The 18786-nt window shown below is 38.6% G+C and overlaps 1 protein-coding gene across 3 annotated transcripts in view; it reads right to left on the bottom strand.

The window, feature by feature from the left end:
- The window catches only part of PolQ (DNA polymerase theta), a 270991-nt gene that overhangs the window by 59175 nt on the left and 193030 nt on the right, over positions 1 to 18786 (bottom strand). For all 3 annotated transcript variants that reach the window (XM_070096805.1, XM_070096803.1, XM_070096804.1), the window contains 2 exons: positions 6597 to 6757; positions 2686 to 2880 (listed from right to left, as the gene is read on the bottom strand). In XM_070096805.1, coding sequence (XP_069952906.1) covers positions 2686 to 2880; positions 6597 to 6757 — 356 coding nt within the window. The remainder of the gene's footprint in view (positions 1 to 2685; positions 2881 to 6596; positions 6758 to 18786) is intronic.

The following is an 18786-nucleotide window of genomic DNA, read 5'->3' as shown; positions in this document are numbered from 1 at the left end:
GTAGGGGTCGGCCTAGGAAAGGTTGGAGGGAGGGGGTAAAGGAGGTTTTGTGTGCGAGGGGTTTGGACTTCCAGCAGGCGTACGTGAGCGTGTTTGATAGGAGTGAATGGAGACGAATGGTTTTTAATACTTGACGTGCTGTTGGAGTGTGAGGAAAGTAACATTTATGAAGGGGTTCAGGGAAACCGGCAGGCCGGACTTGAGTCCTGGAGATGGGAAGTACAGTGGACCCCCGGTTAACGATTTTAATCCGTGCAAGAGGGCTCATCGTTATGCGAAATAATCGTTATGCGAATTAATTTTCCCCATAAGAAATAATGGAAATAAAATTAATCCGTGCAAGACGCCCAAAAGTATGAAAAAAAATTTTTTTTACCACATGAAATGTTAATTTTAATACACACAAACTGAAAAAGGCATGCACAATTACATGACACTTACTTTTATTGAAGATCTGGTGATGATTGATGGGATGGGAGGAGGGGAGAGCATTATCTTCTTACTGTTTAGAAGGGGAATCCCCTTCCATTAGGACTTGAGGTAGCAAGTCCTTTTCTGGGGTTACTTCCCTTCTTCTTTTAATGCCACTAGGACCAGCTTCAGAGTCACTGGACCTCTGTCGCACAACAAATCTGTCCATAGAGCTCTGTACCTCCCGTTTCTTCAAGACTTTCCTAAAATGGGCCATAACATTGTCATTGAAATAGTCACAAGCACGGCTTGCAACAGCTGTGTCAGGGTGATTTTCATCTATAAAGGTTTGCAGTTCAAACCACTCTGCACACATTTCCTTAATCTTTGAAGTAGGCACAATGGATTCCACAACTGGCATAGGCTTCTCAGGGTTAGCCCCAAACCCTTCAAAATCTTTCTTAATTTCCATACTAATTCTCACCCTTTTTACCACAGGGTTGGCACTAGAAGCTTTCTTGGGGCCCATGGTCACTTATTTTCCAGAAACACCACCGAAAACACTGTAATAATACGAAATATTCCGAGTGTATGCTTGGATGTTACCGCGGAGGCTGGCTGGTAAACAATGGGACGGCCGGCACATGTGAGGGCACATTGGACGCGTCTCGGACGAAAATCGGTATGCGGGTTTTTAATCGGTATGCGGGGCAAAAATTTTGCGATAAAAGTAATCGTTATGCGGAAAAATCGCTATGCGATGCCATCGTTATGCGGGGGTCCACTGTACAGTGCCTGCACTCTGAAGGAGGGGTGTTAATGTTGCAGTTTAAAAACTGTAGTGTAAAGCACCCTTCTGGCAAGACAGTGATGGAGTGAATGATGGTGAAAGTTTTTCTTTTTCGGGCCACCCTGCCTTGGTGGGAATCGGCCAGTGTGATAATAATAAAAAAAAAAAAAATTATTTGGAGGCAGTGGAGATGTCCTGTCTAAGGGCAATGTGTGGTGTAAATATTATGCAGAAAATTCGGAGTGAGGAAATTAGGAGAAGGTGTGGAGTTAATAAAAGTATTAGTCAGAGGGAAGAAGAGGGGCTGTTGAGGTGGTCTGGTCATTTAGAGAGAATGGATCAAAGTAGAATGACATGGAGAGCGTATAAATCTGAAGGGGAAGGAAGGCGGGGTAGAGATTGTCCTCAAAAAGGTTGGAAGGAAGGGGTGAAGGAGGTTTTGTGGGCAAGGGGCTTGGACTTCCAGCAAGCGTGCGTGAGTGTGTTCGACAGGAGTGAATGGAGACGAATGGTATTTGGGACCTGACGAGCTGCTGGAGTGTGAGCAGGGTAATATTTAGTGATGAGATTCAGGGAAACCAGATATTTTTATATAGCCGGACTTGAGTCTTGGAAATTGGAAGTACAATGCCTGCACTCTAAAGGAGGGGTTCGGGATATTGGAAGTTTGGAGGGATATGTTGCGTATCTTTATACGTATATGCTTCTAAACTGTTGTATTCTGGGCACCTCTGCAAAAACAGTGATTATGTGTGCATGAGGTGAAAGTGTTGAATGATGATGAAAGTATTTTCTTTTTGGTTATTTTCTTTCTTTTTGGGTCACCCTGCCTCGGTGGGAGATGGCCGACTTGTTACAAAAAGAAAAAAAAAATTTTTGGGGTCAACTAACATTAGTGGGAGATGACCAGTGGTAAAAGAAATTAAATAAACATATGGTTAGTCATCTAGGAGTTTCAAACGTGATGCTATCATTTTTGCCAAAAGAAACCACTTTTTTAAGAAAAAACATTCTATTCATAGCATAAACCACAAATCAAATTACATTTACAATTAAGTCTGGTGGCACATATGGATCTTATCTCATATTAATAAAAATAATGAAGCAGATGTGTGACTGTTAGATCAAAGTGAATGAACGTAAGTAGTTTTTAGGATTTGATGTACTGCTGGAGTGTGAGCAAGGAATTATTTATGAAGGGATTCATGTGGAAACCAATCAGCTGGACTTGAGTCGAAGGTATGAAGTACCTGGTACGCAAAGTGAAAAAAAAAAAAATACTGAAAGAAATCAAGGAAATTTTTTAAAAGATTAATTTTTTTTTAAATATTCTATATAAAAAATGTAGTTCAAGGCACTATAACAGACAATCAACTAGTAATGAAATATAGCCAAGAAAAAAATTGCACTTCCATGGAAGACTCATATTATTCACAGTAAAATACACATAATGTGAACTCAACATAAGTGCCTCCATAACTTACAAAAGCTCGTAACATGCCAAGGTTTTCTAACTGCACTTTGAGCGCTGTCATAAGGTGATAGACAGCAACACTTTCTGTCGCTGCTCGAACACGACATGATCCGGGATTATTGGTGTTGACTCCAAGACTTGACAAACCCAGTGAACTACCAACTCCCTCCAAGAGTGGAAGATTTTCAAGACTGTGCTTCATTACCTGTGAATGGCAAAGAAATGTTAGCATATAATCAAACAATGAATTACAATAATTATGCAGGAACATTATTAGTACAGGACAAACTTTCTAACAATGTGACTCACTTAGCTACAGGATTGCTGGTGTCTTTTTTCTGTCTCATAGACATGCAAGACTTCAGGTATGTCTTGCTACTTCTACTTACACCTAGGTCACACTACACATGCATGTACAAGCATATATTATATACACACCCCTCTGGGTTTTCTTTTATTTTCTTACTAGTTCTTGTTTTTGTTTATTTCCTCTCATCTCCATGGAGAAGTGGAACAGAATTCTTCCTCAGTAAGCCATGCATGTTGAGGAAATGTTTCTCCCACTGGACTGAAGAAGCCCCTTGAGGGGGTTGAAACGTTTCCTCAATAAATGCCTTGATAATCATATACAGTGAAACCCTGAGTTTCAAACGTATCGACTATCAAACGCTTCGAGTTTCGACCGCTCTATTTGAACCAATTTTGTCCTGAGTATCGAACTTGCCCCGTGTTTCAAACCACCGGGTGCTGGACCTGTCCACCTGCCCGCTCTGTCCGCGTCCCCACGGAGGCGTCATGAGCCAGTCTGGCTTTGTTTATGCTTGAGTAAACCTGTGTGCTCATTTAAACATTTGACAATTAATTCATTGTGCTTGGTGCTTGTTTATTAAGTGCGACTGTGAAATAAGCTACCATGGTGGTGATGGTGCATGGTGGTGCTGGTGGATGGTATTGGAGGATGGTGATGGTGGTGGATGGTATTGGAGGATGGTGATGGTGGTGGATGGTATTGGAGGATGGTGATGGTGGTGGATGGTATTGGAGGATGGTGGTGATGGATGGTGCCTTCTTCAGAGATTAAGGAGATTTGTGCAGTGTGGAAGAGGGTGCAGGCATAAAATATTACCCTGAGCAAGCAGAAACAAGTCATCTCTACAACTTGTTCAGTGATAGAACCATATCCCATTTTAGGGAAATCTTAACCCTTTCTGGGTCCAGACCCAAAATCTGAGACGTGTCCACAGGGTCCAAGAATTTTGGAAAAAAAAAAAAAAAAAAAAAAAAAAAAAAAGTTATTTTTTTTCTTATGAAATGGTAGAGAATCTTTTTCTGAAGGTAATAAAACAAAAAGTACAAATTTGATGGAAAATTGACGAAATTATGCTCTCTCAAATTTTGATGCATCAGCCATTTTGCCGACTCTGACTCCCATTTTAGGCCAATTACATTATTGCAGTCGACCAAATTCTTAGCCATTTCGCTAGTATTACTTCTATTTTATTAACTGAGCACAAGAAATCACCAAGTCAACTATTTCAACTACCCAATAAAGTGACAGGAAATTGGTAATTTGGCCAATTTATCACAAAGTTCAAAATATTTCTATTTCAAAATAGGGTCCAGAATAAACAATGCAGCATTCCTGAAACTAATCTAACACTTCCTCTGTTCATTAGCTATATTTTCAGGCTTTACAAATGAATTCCATTTTGATTCTTTATTAACATAATGAATTTTTATTAAAATAAAAAAATGGAAGATTTACTGTTATGCAATATTGTAGTAATTGTATAAATAATATCAGCACATTTGTGAACACACATAAGACCCATCAGCTGACATGCATTGGATGATTTATGGAGTTTGTTTACTCTTGAACATCAGCAAAAATTTAACATTTCCCCTACTTAGCACTCAGTTTCAAGCCATTTTCGGTACTAAAACCAATCAAAATCATCTCTATTTCTGTAATGCATCTTCCATTATATCAAATGAGACCAAGAAATAGCAAATACAACTACAAAAAACATACGAAAAAACACCGCAAAGTCGCTGCTTAATAAAAAATTATGGTCTCAGTTTTTTCTCTCATTATGCACTTTGTGCTGCAGGATTTGTTTTATGTGGTGCACACCTATCACATAGATGTATTCTCTCATATCTAGGCCCAAATTTACCACTCACAGCTTATCTGAGTGAGCTGAGCTCATGGCATAGAACTATGGTTTGGACCCAGAACTCAAAGTCGTAGAACTATTGCACGAATCCTGAAAGAATTAAAGAAGGGAAGTTACCCCAGATAAGGACTTGCTATCTAAGGTCTTTATGGAAGGGGATTCCCCTTCCAAACAATAAGTGCTCCCTCACTCCTCTTCCCTATCTTCCAGATGCCATCAACAATCTTCAATAAAGGTAAGTAAAATGTTATTTTATATGTTTATTTAACCCTTTGACTGTTTTGGTCGTATATATACGTATTATGAGCCAGTGTTTAGGACGTATATATACTCAATAATTCTAGCGGCTTCAAATCAAGCAGGAGAAAGCTGGTAGGCCCACATGTGAGAGAATGGGTCTGTGTGGTCAGTGTGCACCACATAAAAAAATTCTTGCAGCATGCAGCGCATAATGAAAAAAAAAAACTCTTGACTGTTTTTTTGGATTAAAACGCCGACTTTGAGGTGTATTTTCGTATAGTATTTATCGTCATATTCTCGTTTTCATGGTCTCACATGATAAAATGGAAAACATATTGCAGAAATAGAGATGATTTTGATTAGTTTCATGATGAAAACGACCTTGAAATTGAGCTCAAAATAGCGGATATATTTGATTTTTACCAATGTTCAAGAGTAAGCAATCACACCACACGTCCAATACACGTCAACTGGGGAGTCTAATATTCTTTCACTAGTGCACTGATATTATTTATACCATTTTTACAACAATGCAGTAGTCTGCATAACAGTAAATTTTGTATTTTTTGTATGAATAAAAAATCAAAATAGAAAGCAATAGTAATATAAGAGGGGCCTAGAGACATGACTAATGAACAAAGGATATGTTATTTTAGTGCCAAGAATGTCTGCATTGTTATTCTAGACCCTATTTTGAAATTTGCATCTTTTTAATTTGTGTGAAATTGGCCAAGTTGCCAATTTCTGAGGAGGCCTGGTCACAGACCGGGCTGTGGGGGCGTTGACCCCTGGAACTCTCTCCAGGTAAACTTTATTGGGTAGTTCAAATCAGTTGATAGAAAAAATGGAGTTCTAAAGAAATATCTATGAGTTTGGTCAACTGGAACAACAGAATTGGCCAAAAACAGGGCTCAAAGTAGGCAAAATCGCCGATGCCTATATGTCACAGAGACCGCTAACTTCACGGGAGCATAATTCCATGAGTTTTTTTTTACCAAATTTCGTACTTTTGGTGTCATTACCATTGGGAAAAGATTCTCTATCATTTCACAAGAAATTTTTTTTTTCCAAAAAAATTTTGCAACAATGAGTTTCAGAAAGGGGCTTGTGACAGTCAAAGGGTTAAATGTTTATTTATCTATTACTAATTGTACTATGTATGTTGTGTGTATGTAAAACTATAATTAATCTCTATAAAATGTATTTTTTTGTGAATATTTTTGGGTTTCTGGAATGGATTAATTGTATTTACATCATTTCTTGTGGGAAATATTGCTCTAAGTTTCAAATGTTTTGACTTTAGAACCAGCTCCTGGAACAGATTAAGTTCGAAACTCGAGGTTCCACTATATGCATATTTTCACGTACATGTCAAAGAAATGCCAACTCAATTAAAGCAGTTGCATTTTTTTGATGGCTTAAAACCTGATCTCTCTTCATAATGCAATGATACCTGAATAACATAAAAGACAAATGCTTATAAGATCTAAATGTTATATCTTACAAGATTGCATATATTAAATTCCTTTCCTCCAGGGTCTAGCATCCAGGAAGCCACTCGAGGATCCTCAACTGGACAGGTTACAAACCCCAGACCTGCAGCCGCCAGCAGTCGCACACAATTCTTGGCGTCCCACACACGCATAACTGGATTCTTGTCTGAACCTGTTGACATTTATATGATATAAAATATGTTATGGGTTAATTTGCAATATGAATAGTATACATGTAGTTATTAAATAAAAAATACAAATGCTGAAACCAGAAAACAATATTTTTTTAATTTATTTATTAACACATTGGCCTTACCCACCTCCAGGACTCAAGTCCGACCTGCCAGTTTTTCTGAATCCCTTTATAAATGTTACCTTGCTCACACTCCAACAGCAAGTCCTAAAAACCACTTGTCTCCACTCGCTCCTATGTAACATGCTCAATGCATTCTTGCTGAAACTCCAAGCTCTTTGCGCACAAACCCTCCTTTACTGCCTCCTTAAGCCACTACAGATTTATACGCTCTCCAGGTCATTCTATTTCATTCCATCCTCTCTAGATGTCCAAACCACCTCAACAACACCTCCTCAGCCCTCTGGATAGTAACCCCCACACCTCCTCCTAATTTCCAAACTATGGATTCTCTGCAGTATATTCACAATGCACATTTCCCTCAGACACGACATCTCAACTGCCTCCAGCCTTATCTTTGTTGCAACATTCACCACCCATGCTTCACACCCATATAAGAGCGTTAGTATGACTATATTCTCATACATTCCCCTCTCTGCTGCCATGGATAACGTTCTTTGTCTGTATGGACTTTTCAGTGCACCACTCGCCTTTTTTCCCTCATCAGTTCTATGATTCCTGACCTGAAGTACTTTCTTGACAGTTGCAATAGGACCCGTGGACACAATACAAGGCACTAAAATCTCTATGACATTCCCAGTGTCAGGCTAAATCTTTACAAAAAGTCAATGTACATAAAAGGACCCAAAATCTGGAACTCTCTGCGAGTAATCTCCAGACTCAACTAGTATTTTTAAAACCACAGTTAGAAAACACCTTATCATCTCAACCTATCCTAGCTCATCATAAACAAATATGTAAAAACTAAACATGCAATTGCTCAATATCAAGAACTTAGTAAAAACATTATAATCAACATATACTTACTCCCAATATCTGTAATCCTCTCAAATGTTAATCATTCTATTGTGTCCGCCTTAGGTTAATAATAAAAATTTTAAGCCTTCTCTACCAAACTTATTAAAGCCTTATGGCATGAAGTAATAAAATATGCAATTTTCTTGTATTCATTGTAACTCACCTAATGATCGTATGTATAATTACTGCACTGTTATTGCCTCATTAATCTTAAGTTTGCCCAGAATGCTCTGCATATAAAGGGGCTTTTGGTATGTACACTCAGTTGTTATACTCCTTTGTACAAACATGTATCATGATAAAATAATTATTATTATTATTATTATTATTCACCTCATCTTTCATAGACCCATCTGCAGACAAGTCAACTCCCAAATACCTGAATACATTCACTTCCTTCATACTCCCTTCCTCCAATCTGATATCCAATCTTTCATTACCTAAATTTTTGTTATCCTCATCACCTTACTCTTTCCTATGCTCACTTTAAATTTCCTTCTTTTCAAAATCTCCCAAATGCACAGTGTCATCAGCAAAGAGCAACTGTTACAACTCCCACTTTGTGTTAGATTCTTTATCTTTTAACCCCACACCTCTTGCCAACACCCGAGCATTCACTTCTCTTACAACCCCATTTATAAACATATTGAACAACCACGGTGACATCACACATCCCTGTCTAGAAAATAATCTCCCTCTCTCCTACAAACTCTAACCTGAGCCTCGCTATCCTCTTAAAAACTCTTCATTCACTGCTTTCAATAACCTACCTCCTGTTCCATATATTTGCACCATCTGCCATACTGCCCCCCTATCCACCCTGTCATACACCTTTTCAAAATCCATAAATGCCACAAAAAATTCTTTACCTTTATCTCAATACTGTTTACCTACATGTTTCTCTGTGAACACTTGGTCTACACACCCCCTACCCATCCTAAAGCCTCCTTGTTCATCTGCAATCCTGCTCTCCATCTTACTTTCAATTCTTTCTTTCTTTCAACACACTGGCCGTATCCCACCAAGGCAGGGTGGCCCAAAAAGAAAAATGAAAGTTTCTCTTAAATTTAGTAATTTATACGGGAGAAGGGGTTACTAGCCCCTTGCTCCCGGCATTTTAGTCGCCTCTTACAACACGCATCGCTTACGGAGGAAGAATTCTGTTCCACTTCCCCATGGAGATAAGAGGAAATAAACAAGAACAAGAACTAGAAAGAAAATAGAAGAATACCTAGAGGGGTGTGTATATATATGTCTGTACATGTATGTGTAGTGTGACCTAAGTGTAAGTAGAAGTAACAAGACATACCTGAAATCTTGCATGTTTATGAGACAGACAAAAGACACCAGCAATCCTACCATCATGTAAAACAATTACAGGTTTTCGTTGTACACTCACTTGGCAGGACGGTAGTACCTCCCTGGGCGGTTGCTGTTTACCAACCTACTACCTAGTTACTTTTAATTCTTTCAATAATAACCCTACCATACACTTTACCAGGTATACTCAACAGGCTTATTTCCCTATAATTCTTACACTCTCTTTCATCTCCTTTGCCCTTATACAAAGGAACTATGCATGCCCTGCCAATCCCTAGGTACCTTACCCTTTTTCATACATTTATTAAATAAACAGCACTAACCACTCCGAAACTATATCCCCACCTGCTTTTAACATTTCTGTCTTTATCCCATCAATCCCAGCTGCTTTACCCCCTTTCATTCTACCCATTGCCACACACTTCCCCCCACTCACAACTAGCTCTTCCTCGTGCCTAGAAGGTATTATACCTTTTTGCCCAATACATGAAATCACAGCTTCCTTATCTTCATCAACATTTAACAGTTCCTCAATATATTTCCTCCATTTTCCCAATATCTCTAACTCTCTGTCTAATAACTCTCCTCTCCTATTTTTAATTGTCAAATCCATTCATTCCCTAGGCTTTCTCAACTTGTTAATCTCACTCCAAAACTTTTCCTTATTCTCAGCAAAATTTGTTGATCCCATTTCACCCACTCTCTCATCTCCTCTCCTTTTACATTGCTTCACCACTCTCTTAACCTCTCTTTTTCTCTCCATACACTCCTTCCACCTTGGAAAAACCTCTCATAGGCTAACTTTTTCTCTCTTACTACTCTCTTTACCTCATTATTCCACCAACTGCTCTTCCCTCCTGCACCCACTTTCCTGTAACCACAAACTTCTGCTGAATACTCTAGCACTACTTTCTTAATATTTTTTTTTTATTAACACATTGGCCATTTCCCACTAAGGCAGGGTGGCCTAAAAAAGAAAAACTTTCATCATCAATCACTCCATCACTGTTTTGCCTGAGGCATGCCTACACTACAGTTATACAATTGCAACATTAACACCCCTCCTTCAGAGGGCCAGCACTGTACTTCCCATCTCCAGGACTCAAGTCTGGCCTGCCGGTTTCCCTGAATCCCTTCATAAATGTTACCTTGCTTACACTTCAACAGCATGTCAAGTCCTAAAAGCCATTTTCCTCCATTAACCCCTATCTAACACGTTCATGCATGCTTGCTGGAAGTCCAAGCCCCTCGCACACAAAACCTCCTTTACCCCCTCCCTCCAACCTTTCCTAGGCCGACCCCCATCCTGCCTTCCCTCCACTACAGATCTATATACTCTCGAAGTCAATTTATTTTGTTCCATCCTCTCTACATATCCAAACCACCTCAATAACCCCTCCTTAGCTCTCTGGATAATAGTTTTGGTAATCCCATACCTCCTCCTAATCTCCAAACTACGGATTCTCTGCATAATAGTATTCCCAGCACACATTGCCCTCAGACATGACATTTCCACTGCCTCCAGCCTTCTCCTTGTTGCAACATTCACAACCCATGCCTCACAAACATACAAGATTGCTGGTATAACTATACTCTCATACATTCCCCTCTTTGCTTACATGGATAAAGTTCTTTGTCTCCACAAGCTCCTCAGTGCACCACTCACCTTTTTCCCCTCGTCAACTCTATGATTTACCTCATCTTTCATAGACCCATCTGCTGACATGTCCACTCCCAAATATCTGAATACATTCACTGCCTGCATACACTCTCCCTCCAGTCTGGTATCCAATCTTCCGTTACCTAATTGTTTTGTTATCCTCATCACTTTACATTCACCCTATATTTGCTTTTAATTTCCTTCTTTTTCATACCCTACCAAACTCATCAACCAACCTCTGCAACTTCTCTTCAGAATCTCCCAAAAGCAGTGTCATCAGCAAAAAGCAACTGTGACAACTCCCACTTTGTGTTAGATTCTTAATCTTTTAATCCCACACCTCTTGCCAACACTCAAGCATTCACTTCTCTTACAACTCCATCTATAAATATGTTGAACAACCATGATGATACCACACATCCCTGTCTAAGGCCTACTTTTACTGGCTACATACTCTAGCCTGAGCCTCACTGTCCTCATAAAGACTCTTTACTGCTTTCAATAACCAACCTCCTATTCCATACATTTGCAACATCTACCACATTGCCCCCCCTATCCACCCTGTCATACGCCTTTTCCAAATCCATAAAAGCCACAACAACCTCTTTACCCTTATCTAAATACTGCTCACCTATACATTTCACTGCCAATACTAGGTCTACACACCCCTTGCCCTTCCTAAAACGTCCTTGTTCATCTGCTATCCTGCTCTCTGTCTTACTCTTAATTCTTTCAATAATTACTATACACTTTACCAGGAATACTTACCAGACTTATTCCCCTACAATTTTTACACTCTCTTTTGTCCCCTTTGCCTTTATATAAAGGAACTACGCATGCTCTTTGCCAGTCCCTAGGTACCTTACCCTCTTCCATACATTTATTTAATAAAAACACTAACCAATCCAAAACTATATCTCCACTTCCTTTTAACATTTCTATCTTCATCCCATCAGTCCCAGCTGCTTTACCCCCTTTCATTCTACTCACTGTCCCATGCACTTCCCCCACACTCACAACTTGTTCTATACACGAAATCACAGCTTCCCTGTCTTCATCAACATTTAACAATTCCTCAAAATATTCCTTCTTAAATCTACCCCATACCACTTCAACCTCATTGCCTATACTCTCACTAGCCCATCTTTCTTCCAATAGTTGTTTATAACTTACCCTGACCACCGCCTCCTTTAATTTATAAACCTTTGCTTTCCTCTTACTTGATGATTCTATTCTCCTTGCCTTCCATCTACCTCTTACTCTCACTGTAGCTACAACTAAAAGTGGTCTGATATATCTGTGGCCCCTCTATAACATGCATATCCTGAAGTCTACCCATCAGTCTTTTATCTACCAATACATAGTCCAACAAACTACTCTCATTACACCCTATATCACATCTTGTATACTTATTTATCCATTTTTCTTAAAATATTTATTACCTATAACCAAACCCCTTTCTACACAAAGTTCCATCAAAGTCCCCCATTATGATTTACACATGGCACCCCAAACTTATCTACCACACCCTCTCTAACCGTTTGTCTTGCTTTAGCATTTAGGTCCCCTACCACAATTACTCTCTCCCTTGGTTCAAAAGTTCTCAAACACTCGCTTAACATCTCCTAACATCTGTTTCTCTCTCCTCTGCACTCTTCTCTTCTCCAGGTGAATACACATTTATTATAACACACTTTTCGCATCCGACCTTTATTTTAATCCACATAATCCTCGAATTTATACATTTATATTCCCTTTTCTTCTTCCATAACTGATTCTTCAACATTATTGCTACACCTTCCTTAGCTCTAACTCTCTCAGATACTCCTGACTTAATCCCATTTATTTCTCCCCACTGAAAGTCCCCTACCCCCTTCATCTTTGTTTTGCTTAAAGCAAGGGCATCCAACTTCTTTTTGTTCATAACATTTGGCAACCATCTCTTTCTTATCATCTGTACTACATCCATGCACATTCAAACATTCTGGTTTTATGAAATTTTTCTTCTCGTCTTTTTTAGTAATTTATACAGGAGAAGGGGTTACTAGCCCATTGCTACCAGCATTTTAATCGCCTCCTATGACATGCATGGCTTAAAGAGGAAAGATTCTTTTCCACTTCCCCATGGAGATGAGAAGAAATAAAAGAGCACAAACTATCTACCAACAATAATAAAAATGCATTAATAATACTAATAATGATAATAAAAGAGATTGTAAAAATTATAGAGGAATAAGTTTATTGAGTATACCAGGAAAAGTGTACGGTAGGGTTATAACTGAAAGAATTAGAGGTAAGACAGAATGTAGGATTGCGGATGAGCAAGGAGGTTCCAGAGTGGGTAGGGGATGTGTAGATCAGGTGTTTACATTGAAGCATATATGTGAACAGTATTTAGATAAAGGTAGGGAAGTTTTTATTGCATTCATGGATTTAGAAAAGGCATATGATAGAGTGGATAGAGGAGCAATGTGGCAGATGTTGCAAGTATATGGAATAGGTGGTAAGTTACTAAATGCTGTGAAGAGTTTTTATGAGGATAGTGAGGCTCAGGTTAGGGTGTGTAGAAGAGAGGGAGACTACTTCCAGGTAAAAGTAGGTCTTAGACAGGGATGTGTAATGTCACCATGGTTGTTTAATATATTTATAGATGAGGTTGTAAAAGAAGTAAATGCTAGGGTGTTCAGGAGAGGGGTGGGATTAAATTATGGGGAATCAAATTCAAAATGGGAATTAACACAGTTACTTTTTGGTGATGATACTGTGCTTATGGGAGATTCTAAAGAAAAATTGCAAAGGTTAGTGGACAAGTTTGGGAGTGTGTGTAAAGGTAGAAAGTTGAAAGTGAACATAGAAAAGAGTAAAGTGATGAGGGTATCAAATGATTTAGATAAAGAAAAATTTGATATCAAATTGGGGAGGAGGAGTATGGAAGAAGTGTATGTTTTCAGATACTTGGGAGTTGACGTGTCGGCGGATGGATTTATGAAAGATGAGGTTAATCATAGAATTGATGAGGGAAAAAAGGTGAGTGGTGCATTGAGGTATATGTGAAGTCAAAAAACGTTATCTATGGAGGCAAAGAAGGGAATATATGAAAGTATAGTAGTACCAACACTCTTATATGGGTGTGAAGCTTGGGTGGTAAATGCAGCAGCGAGGAGATGGTTGGAGGCAGTGGAGATGTCCTGTCTAAGGGCAATGTGTGGTGTAAATATTATGCAGAAAATTCGGAGTGTGGAAATTAGGAAAAGGTGTGGAGTTAATAAAAGTATTAGTCAGAGAGCAGAAGAGGGGTTGTTGAGGTGGTTTGGTCATTTAGAGAGAATGGATCAAAGTAGAATGACATGGAAAGCATATAAATCTATAGGAGAAGGAAGGCGAGGTAGGGGTCGTCCTCGAAAGGGTTGGAGAGAGGGGGTAAAGGAGGTTTTGTGGGCAAGGGGTTTGGACTTCCAGCAAGCGTGCATGAGTGTGTTAGATAGGAGTGAATGGAGACGAATGGTATTTGGGACCTGACGATCTGTTGGAGTGTGAGCAGGGTAATATTTAGTGAAGGGATTCAGGGAAACCGGTTATTTTCATATAGTCAGACTTGAGTCCTGGAAATGGGAAGTACAATGCCTGCACTTTAAAGGATGGGTTTGGGATATTGGCAGTTTGGAGGGATATGTTGTGTATCTTTGTACGTATGTGCTTCTAGACTGTTGTGTTCTGAGCACCTCTGCAAAAACAGTGATTGTGTGCGAGTGTGGTGAAAGTGTTGAATGATGATGAAAGCGTTTTCTTTTTGGGGATTTTCTTTCTGTTTTGGGTCACCCTGCCTCGGTGGGAGATGGCCGACTTGTTGAAAAAAAAATAATAGTAATAATATATGTAATAATAATAATAATAATAATAATAATAATAATAATAATAATAATAATAATTCTCCATGGGGAAGTGGAACAGAATCCTTCCTCCGTAAGCCATGCGTGTTGTAAGAGGCGACTAAAATGCTGGTAGCAAGGGGCTAGTAACCCCTTCTCCTGTATAAATTACTAAATTTTAAAAGGGAAACTTTTCTTTTTCTTTTTGGGCCACCCTGCATTGGTGGGATACGGCCGGTTTGCTGAAAAAAACAAAAATAATAATAGGTAGTAGGTTGGTAGAGAGCAACCACCCTTGGAGGTACTACCGTCCTGCCAAGTGAGTGTAAAACGAAAGCCTGTAATTGTTTTACATGATGGTAGGATTGCTGGTGTCTTCTCTGTCTCATAAATATGCAAGATTAAAGGTACGTCTTGCTACCTCTACTTACACTTAGGTCACACTACACATACATGTATATGTTTATCTATACACACTCATCTGAGCTTTCTTTGATTTTATCTTAATAGTTCTTGTTTCTTATTACTTTTCCTTTTATATCCATGGGGAAGTGGAATGAAAATCTTTCCTCCGTAAGCCATGCGTGTTGCAAAAGTCAACTAAAATGCCGGGAACAATGGGCTAGTAACCCCTTTTCCTGTAATAATTACTAAAAAGAATAAGAATAATACCAGGAAAAGTGTACGGTAGGGTTATTATTGAAAGAATTAGGAATCCACCTTGATAATAGACTCAAATTTCATACACATATACAACAAATTTCTAAGAAAATTTCCAAGACTGTAGGCATACTATCGAAGATATGGTACTATGCTCCACAGTCAGCCCTCCTGGCCCTATATCACTCTCTTATTTACCCCTATCTCACCTATGGAATTTGTGCATGGGGCTCAACAACAAGTAACCATCTCAGACCACTAATTACCCAACAAAAGGCTGCAGTTAGAATGATAACAAATTCTCACTATAGGCAGCACACTCCACCAATATTCAATACACTAAACCTACTCACCATACAAAACATCCATACTTATTACTGCACCTATTACATACATAGAACACTTAACTCTGATATTAACCCTCCCCTCAAACATCTCCTTGCCAACCTCAACAGAACACATGACCATAACACAAGGCACAAATCACTCTTTGATGTTCCTCGTGTCCATCTCACACTATGCAAAAACTCAATGCACATAAAAGGCCCTAAAATCTGGAATTCATTACCTGTAAATATAAAAGAAACACTACCTGTTTATAAATTCAAGTCTCTTCTCAAAGATCACTTACTCACCCAAAACCAAATAAATACTGAATAACTGAACCTTATAAATTGTATATCTTAAATGTTTCTCACAATTATATCACATAAATGTTAAACCTAAAACCCAATCTAACTTTATTATTTTTTAAATACACTATCTAACAGAATACTCCATTCTACTGAATGTACAACAATGCATACAACCATATGACCTGTCTTTGTAATACTCACTTGTGCTTTATAGTAATCTGTTTACATTAATGTTTTATCACTGATTTCATCATTGCTTAGTTAATCTTAAGCCAGCCCGTAATGCTATGCATAGTATAAGTGGCTTTGGCATGCTGCTCTTATCTGTATTTTTTGTACCTCTGTATGTGTGCTCAAATTTTTAAATAAATAAATAAATAAATAAATAAGACAGAATGTAGGATTGCGGATGAGCAAGGAGGTTTTAGAGTGGGTAGGGGATGTGTAGATCAGGTGTTCAAAATGAAGCATATATGTGAACAGTATTTAGATAAAGGTAGGGATGTTTTTACAGCATTTCTGGATTTAGAAAAGGCATATGAGAGAGTGGATAGGGGAGCAATGTGGCAGATGTTACAAGTACAGTGGACCCTCGACCAACGATATTAATCAGTTCCTGAGTGCTCATCGTTAGTCAAAATTATCGTTAGTAGAGTTAATTTTCCCCATAAGAAATAATGGAAATCAAATTAATTTGTGAAAGACACTCAAAAGTATGAAAAAAAAAGTTTTACCATGTGAAATATTAAGTTTAATGCAATAGAATAATTACAATAACAATAGATTAATAACAATAGAATAATTGACACTTACCTTTAATGAAGATCTGGTGATGATTGATGGGATGGGAGGAGGGGAGTGTGTGGATGGTGTTAGTGTTTAGAAGGGGAATCCCCTTCCATTAGGACTTGAGGTGTCAAGTCCTTGAGGACATTGTTTTTCCTGAACACTCTGGGAGTTTCAGAGTGATACACCAATAAAGGCTACACTTTGCAATCCCCACTAGCATTAGCATACATCAACAGAGTAAGCCTGTCTTTCATAGGCTTATGTCCTGGGAGTGCCTTTTCCTCCTGAGTAATGTAGGTCCTGCTTGGCATTTTCTTCCAAAACAGGCCTGTTTTGCCACAATTAAACACTTGTTAAGGTTTCAATTCTTCACTGTTTATGTACTCCTTGAATTTCTGCACATATTTTTCAGCTGCTTTTTGGTCCGAACTGGCAGCCTCACCATGCCTTATCACACTATGTATGCCACTATGAGTCTTAAATCTCTCAAACCAACCTTTGCTGGCCTTAAATTCACTCACATCACCACTAGTTACAGGCATTTTTCTAATTAAATCGCCATGCAACTTCCTAGCCTTTTTACATATGATCGCTATCTGTTTTTCGTTTATCCACACCAATAACAGTCTCTCAACATCTTCTATCACTTGCGATCTCAGTTTCGAAAACATAGTTGCACCTTTGGCAAAAACAGCTTCCTTGATTGCCATTTTCTTGGCCACAATAGTAGCAATGGTTGATTGGGGTTTCATGTACAACCTGGTCAGCTCGGAGACACGCACTCCACTTTCATACTTGGCAATGATCTCTTTCTTCATATCCATAGTAATTCTCACCCTTTTTGCTGTAGGGTTGGCACTAAAAGCTTTCTTGGGGCCCATGGTGACTTATTTTGCAGGTGCAATCACTAAAAACACTGTGATAATATGAAATGTTCCGATTGTATGTTTGGATGGGACCGTAGTGGCTGGCTGGCTTGTAAACACTGGCCACAAGTGGACGCGTCTCGGATGGAACGAATCTCGTTGGTCGAGTTTTTTAGCGCTAGCCGAGGCAAAATTTTTGCATTAAAATGTATTGCTAGTCAGATTTAACGTTAGACGATGCCAACGTTGGTCGAGGGTCCACTGTACATGTATATGGAATAGGTGGTAAGTTACTAAATGAGGTAAAGAGTTTTTATGAGGATAGTGAGGCTCAGGTTATGGTGTGTAGAAGAGAAGGAGACTATTTCACGGTAAATGTAGGTCTTAGACAGGGATGTGTAATGTCACCATGGTTGTTTAATATATTTATAGATGGGGTTGTAAAAGAAGTAAATGCTAGGGTGCTCAGGAGATGGGTGGGATTAAATTATGGGGAATCAAATACAAAATGGGAATTGACACAGTTACTTTTTGCTGATGATACTGTGCTTATGGGAGATTCTAAAGAAAAATTGCAAAGGTTAACCTGTAAACGGTCCAAGCAGATCTACGTTCACATGTGTAGTGCTACAAAAGTAGATCTACGTTTTTTTTTTACATATTTTCAAATATAACAAAAAAAGTACATCAAAGTTTTTTACACATTTTCAAATGTAAAAAAACAAAAAGAAGATCTACTTTTTTTACATACTTTCAAATGTTGAAAAAATGTATATATACGTTTGGACTGTTTACGGGTTAATGGACGAGTTTGGGAGTGTGTGTAAAGGTAGAAAGTTGATAGTGAACATAGAAAAGAGTAAGGTGATAAGGGTTTCAAATGATTTAGATAAAAAAAAATTGGATATCATATTGGAGAGGAGGAATATGAAAGAAGTGAATGTTTTCACATAGTATTTGGGAATTGACGTGTCAGCGGATGGATTTATGAAGGATGAGGTTAATCATAGAATTGATGAGGGAAAAAAGGTGAGTGGTGCGTTGAGGTATATGTGGAGACAAAGAACGTTATCTATGGAGGCAAAGAAGGGAATGTATGAAAGTATAGTGGTACCAACACTCTTATATGGGTGTGAAGCTTGGATTGTAAATGCAGCAGTGAAGAGATGGTTGGAGGCAGTGGAGATGTCCTGTCTAAGGGCAATGTGTGGTGTAAATATTATGCAGAAAA

This window comes from Cherax quadricarinatus, chromosome 55 (genome assembly GCF_038502225.1).
Source record: "Cherax quadricarinatus isolate ZL_2023a chromosome 55, ASM3850222v1, whole genome shotgun sequence".
Taxonomy (NCBI): Eukaryota; Metazoa; Arthropoda; class Malacostraca; order Decapoda; family Parastacidae; genus Cherax; species Cherax quadricarinatus.
Note: the sequence above shows the minus strand (reverse complement) of the source record. Positions and strands in the feature narration are given on the sequence as shown.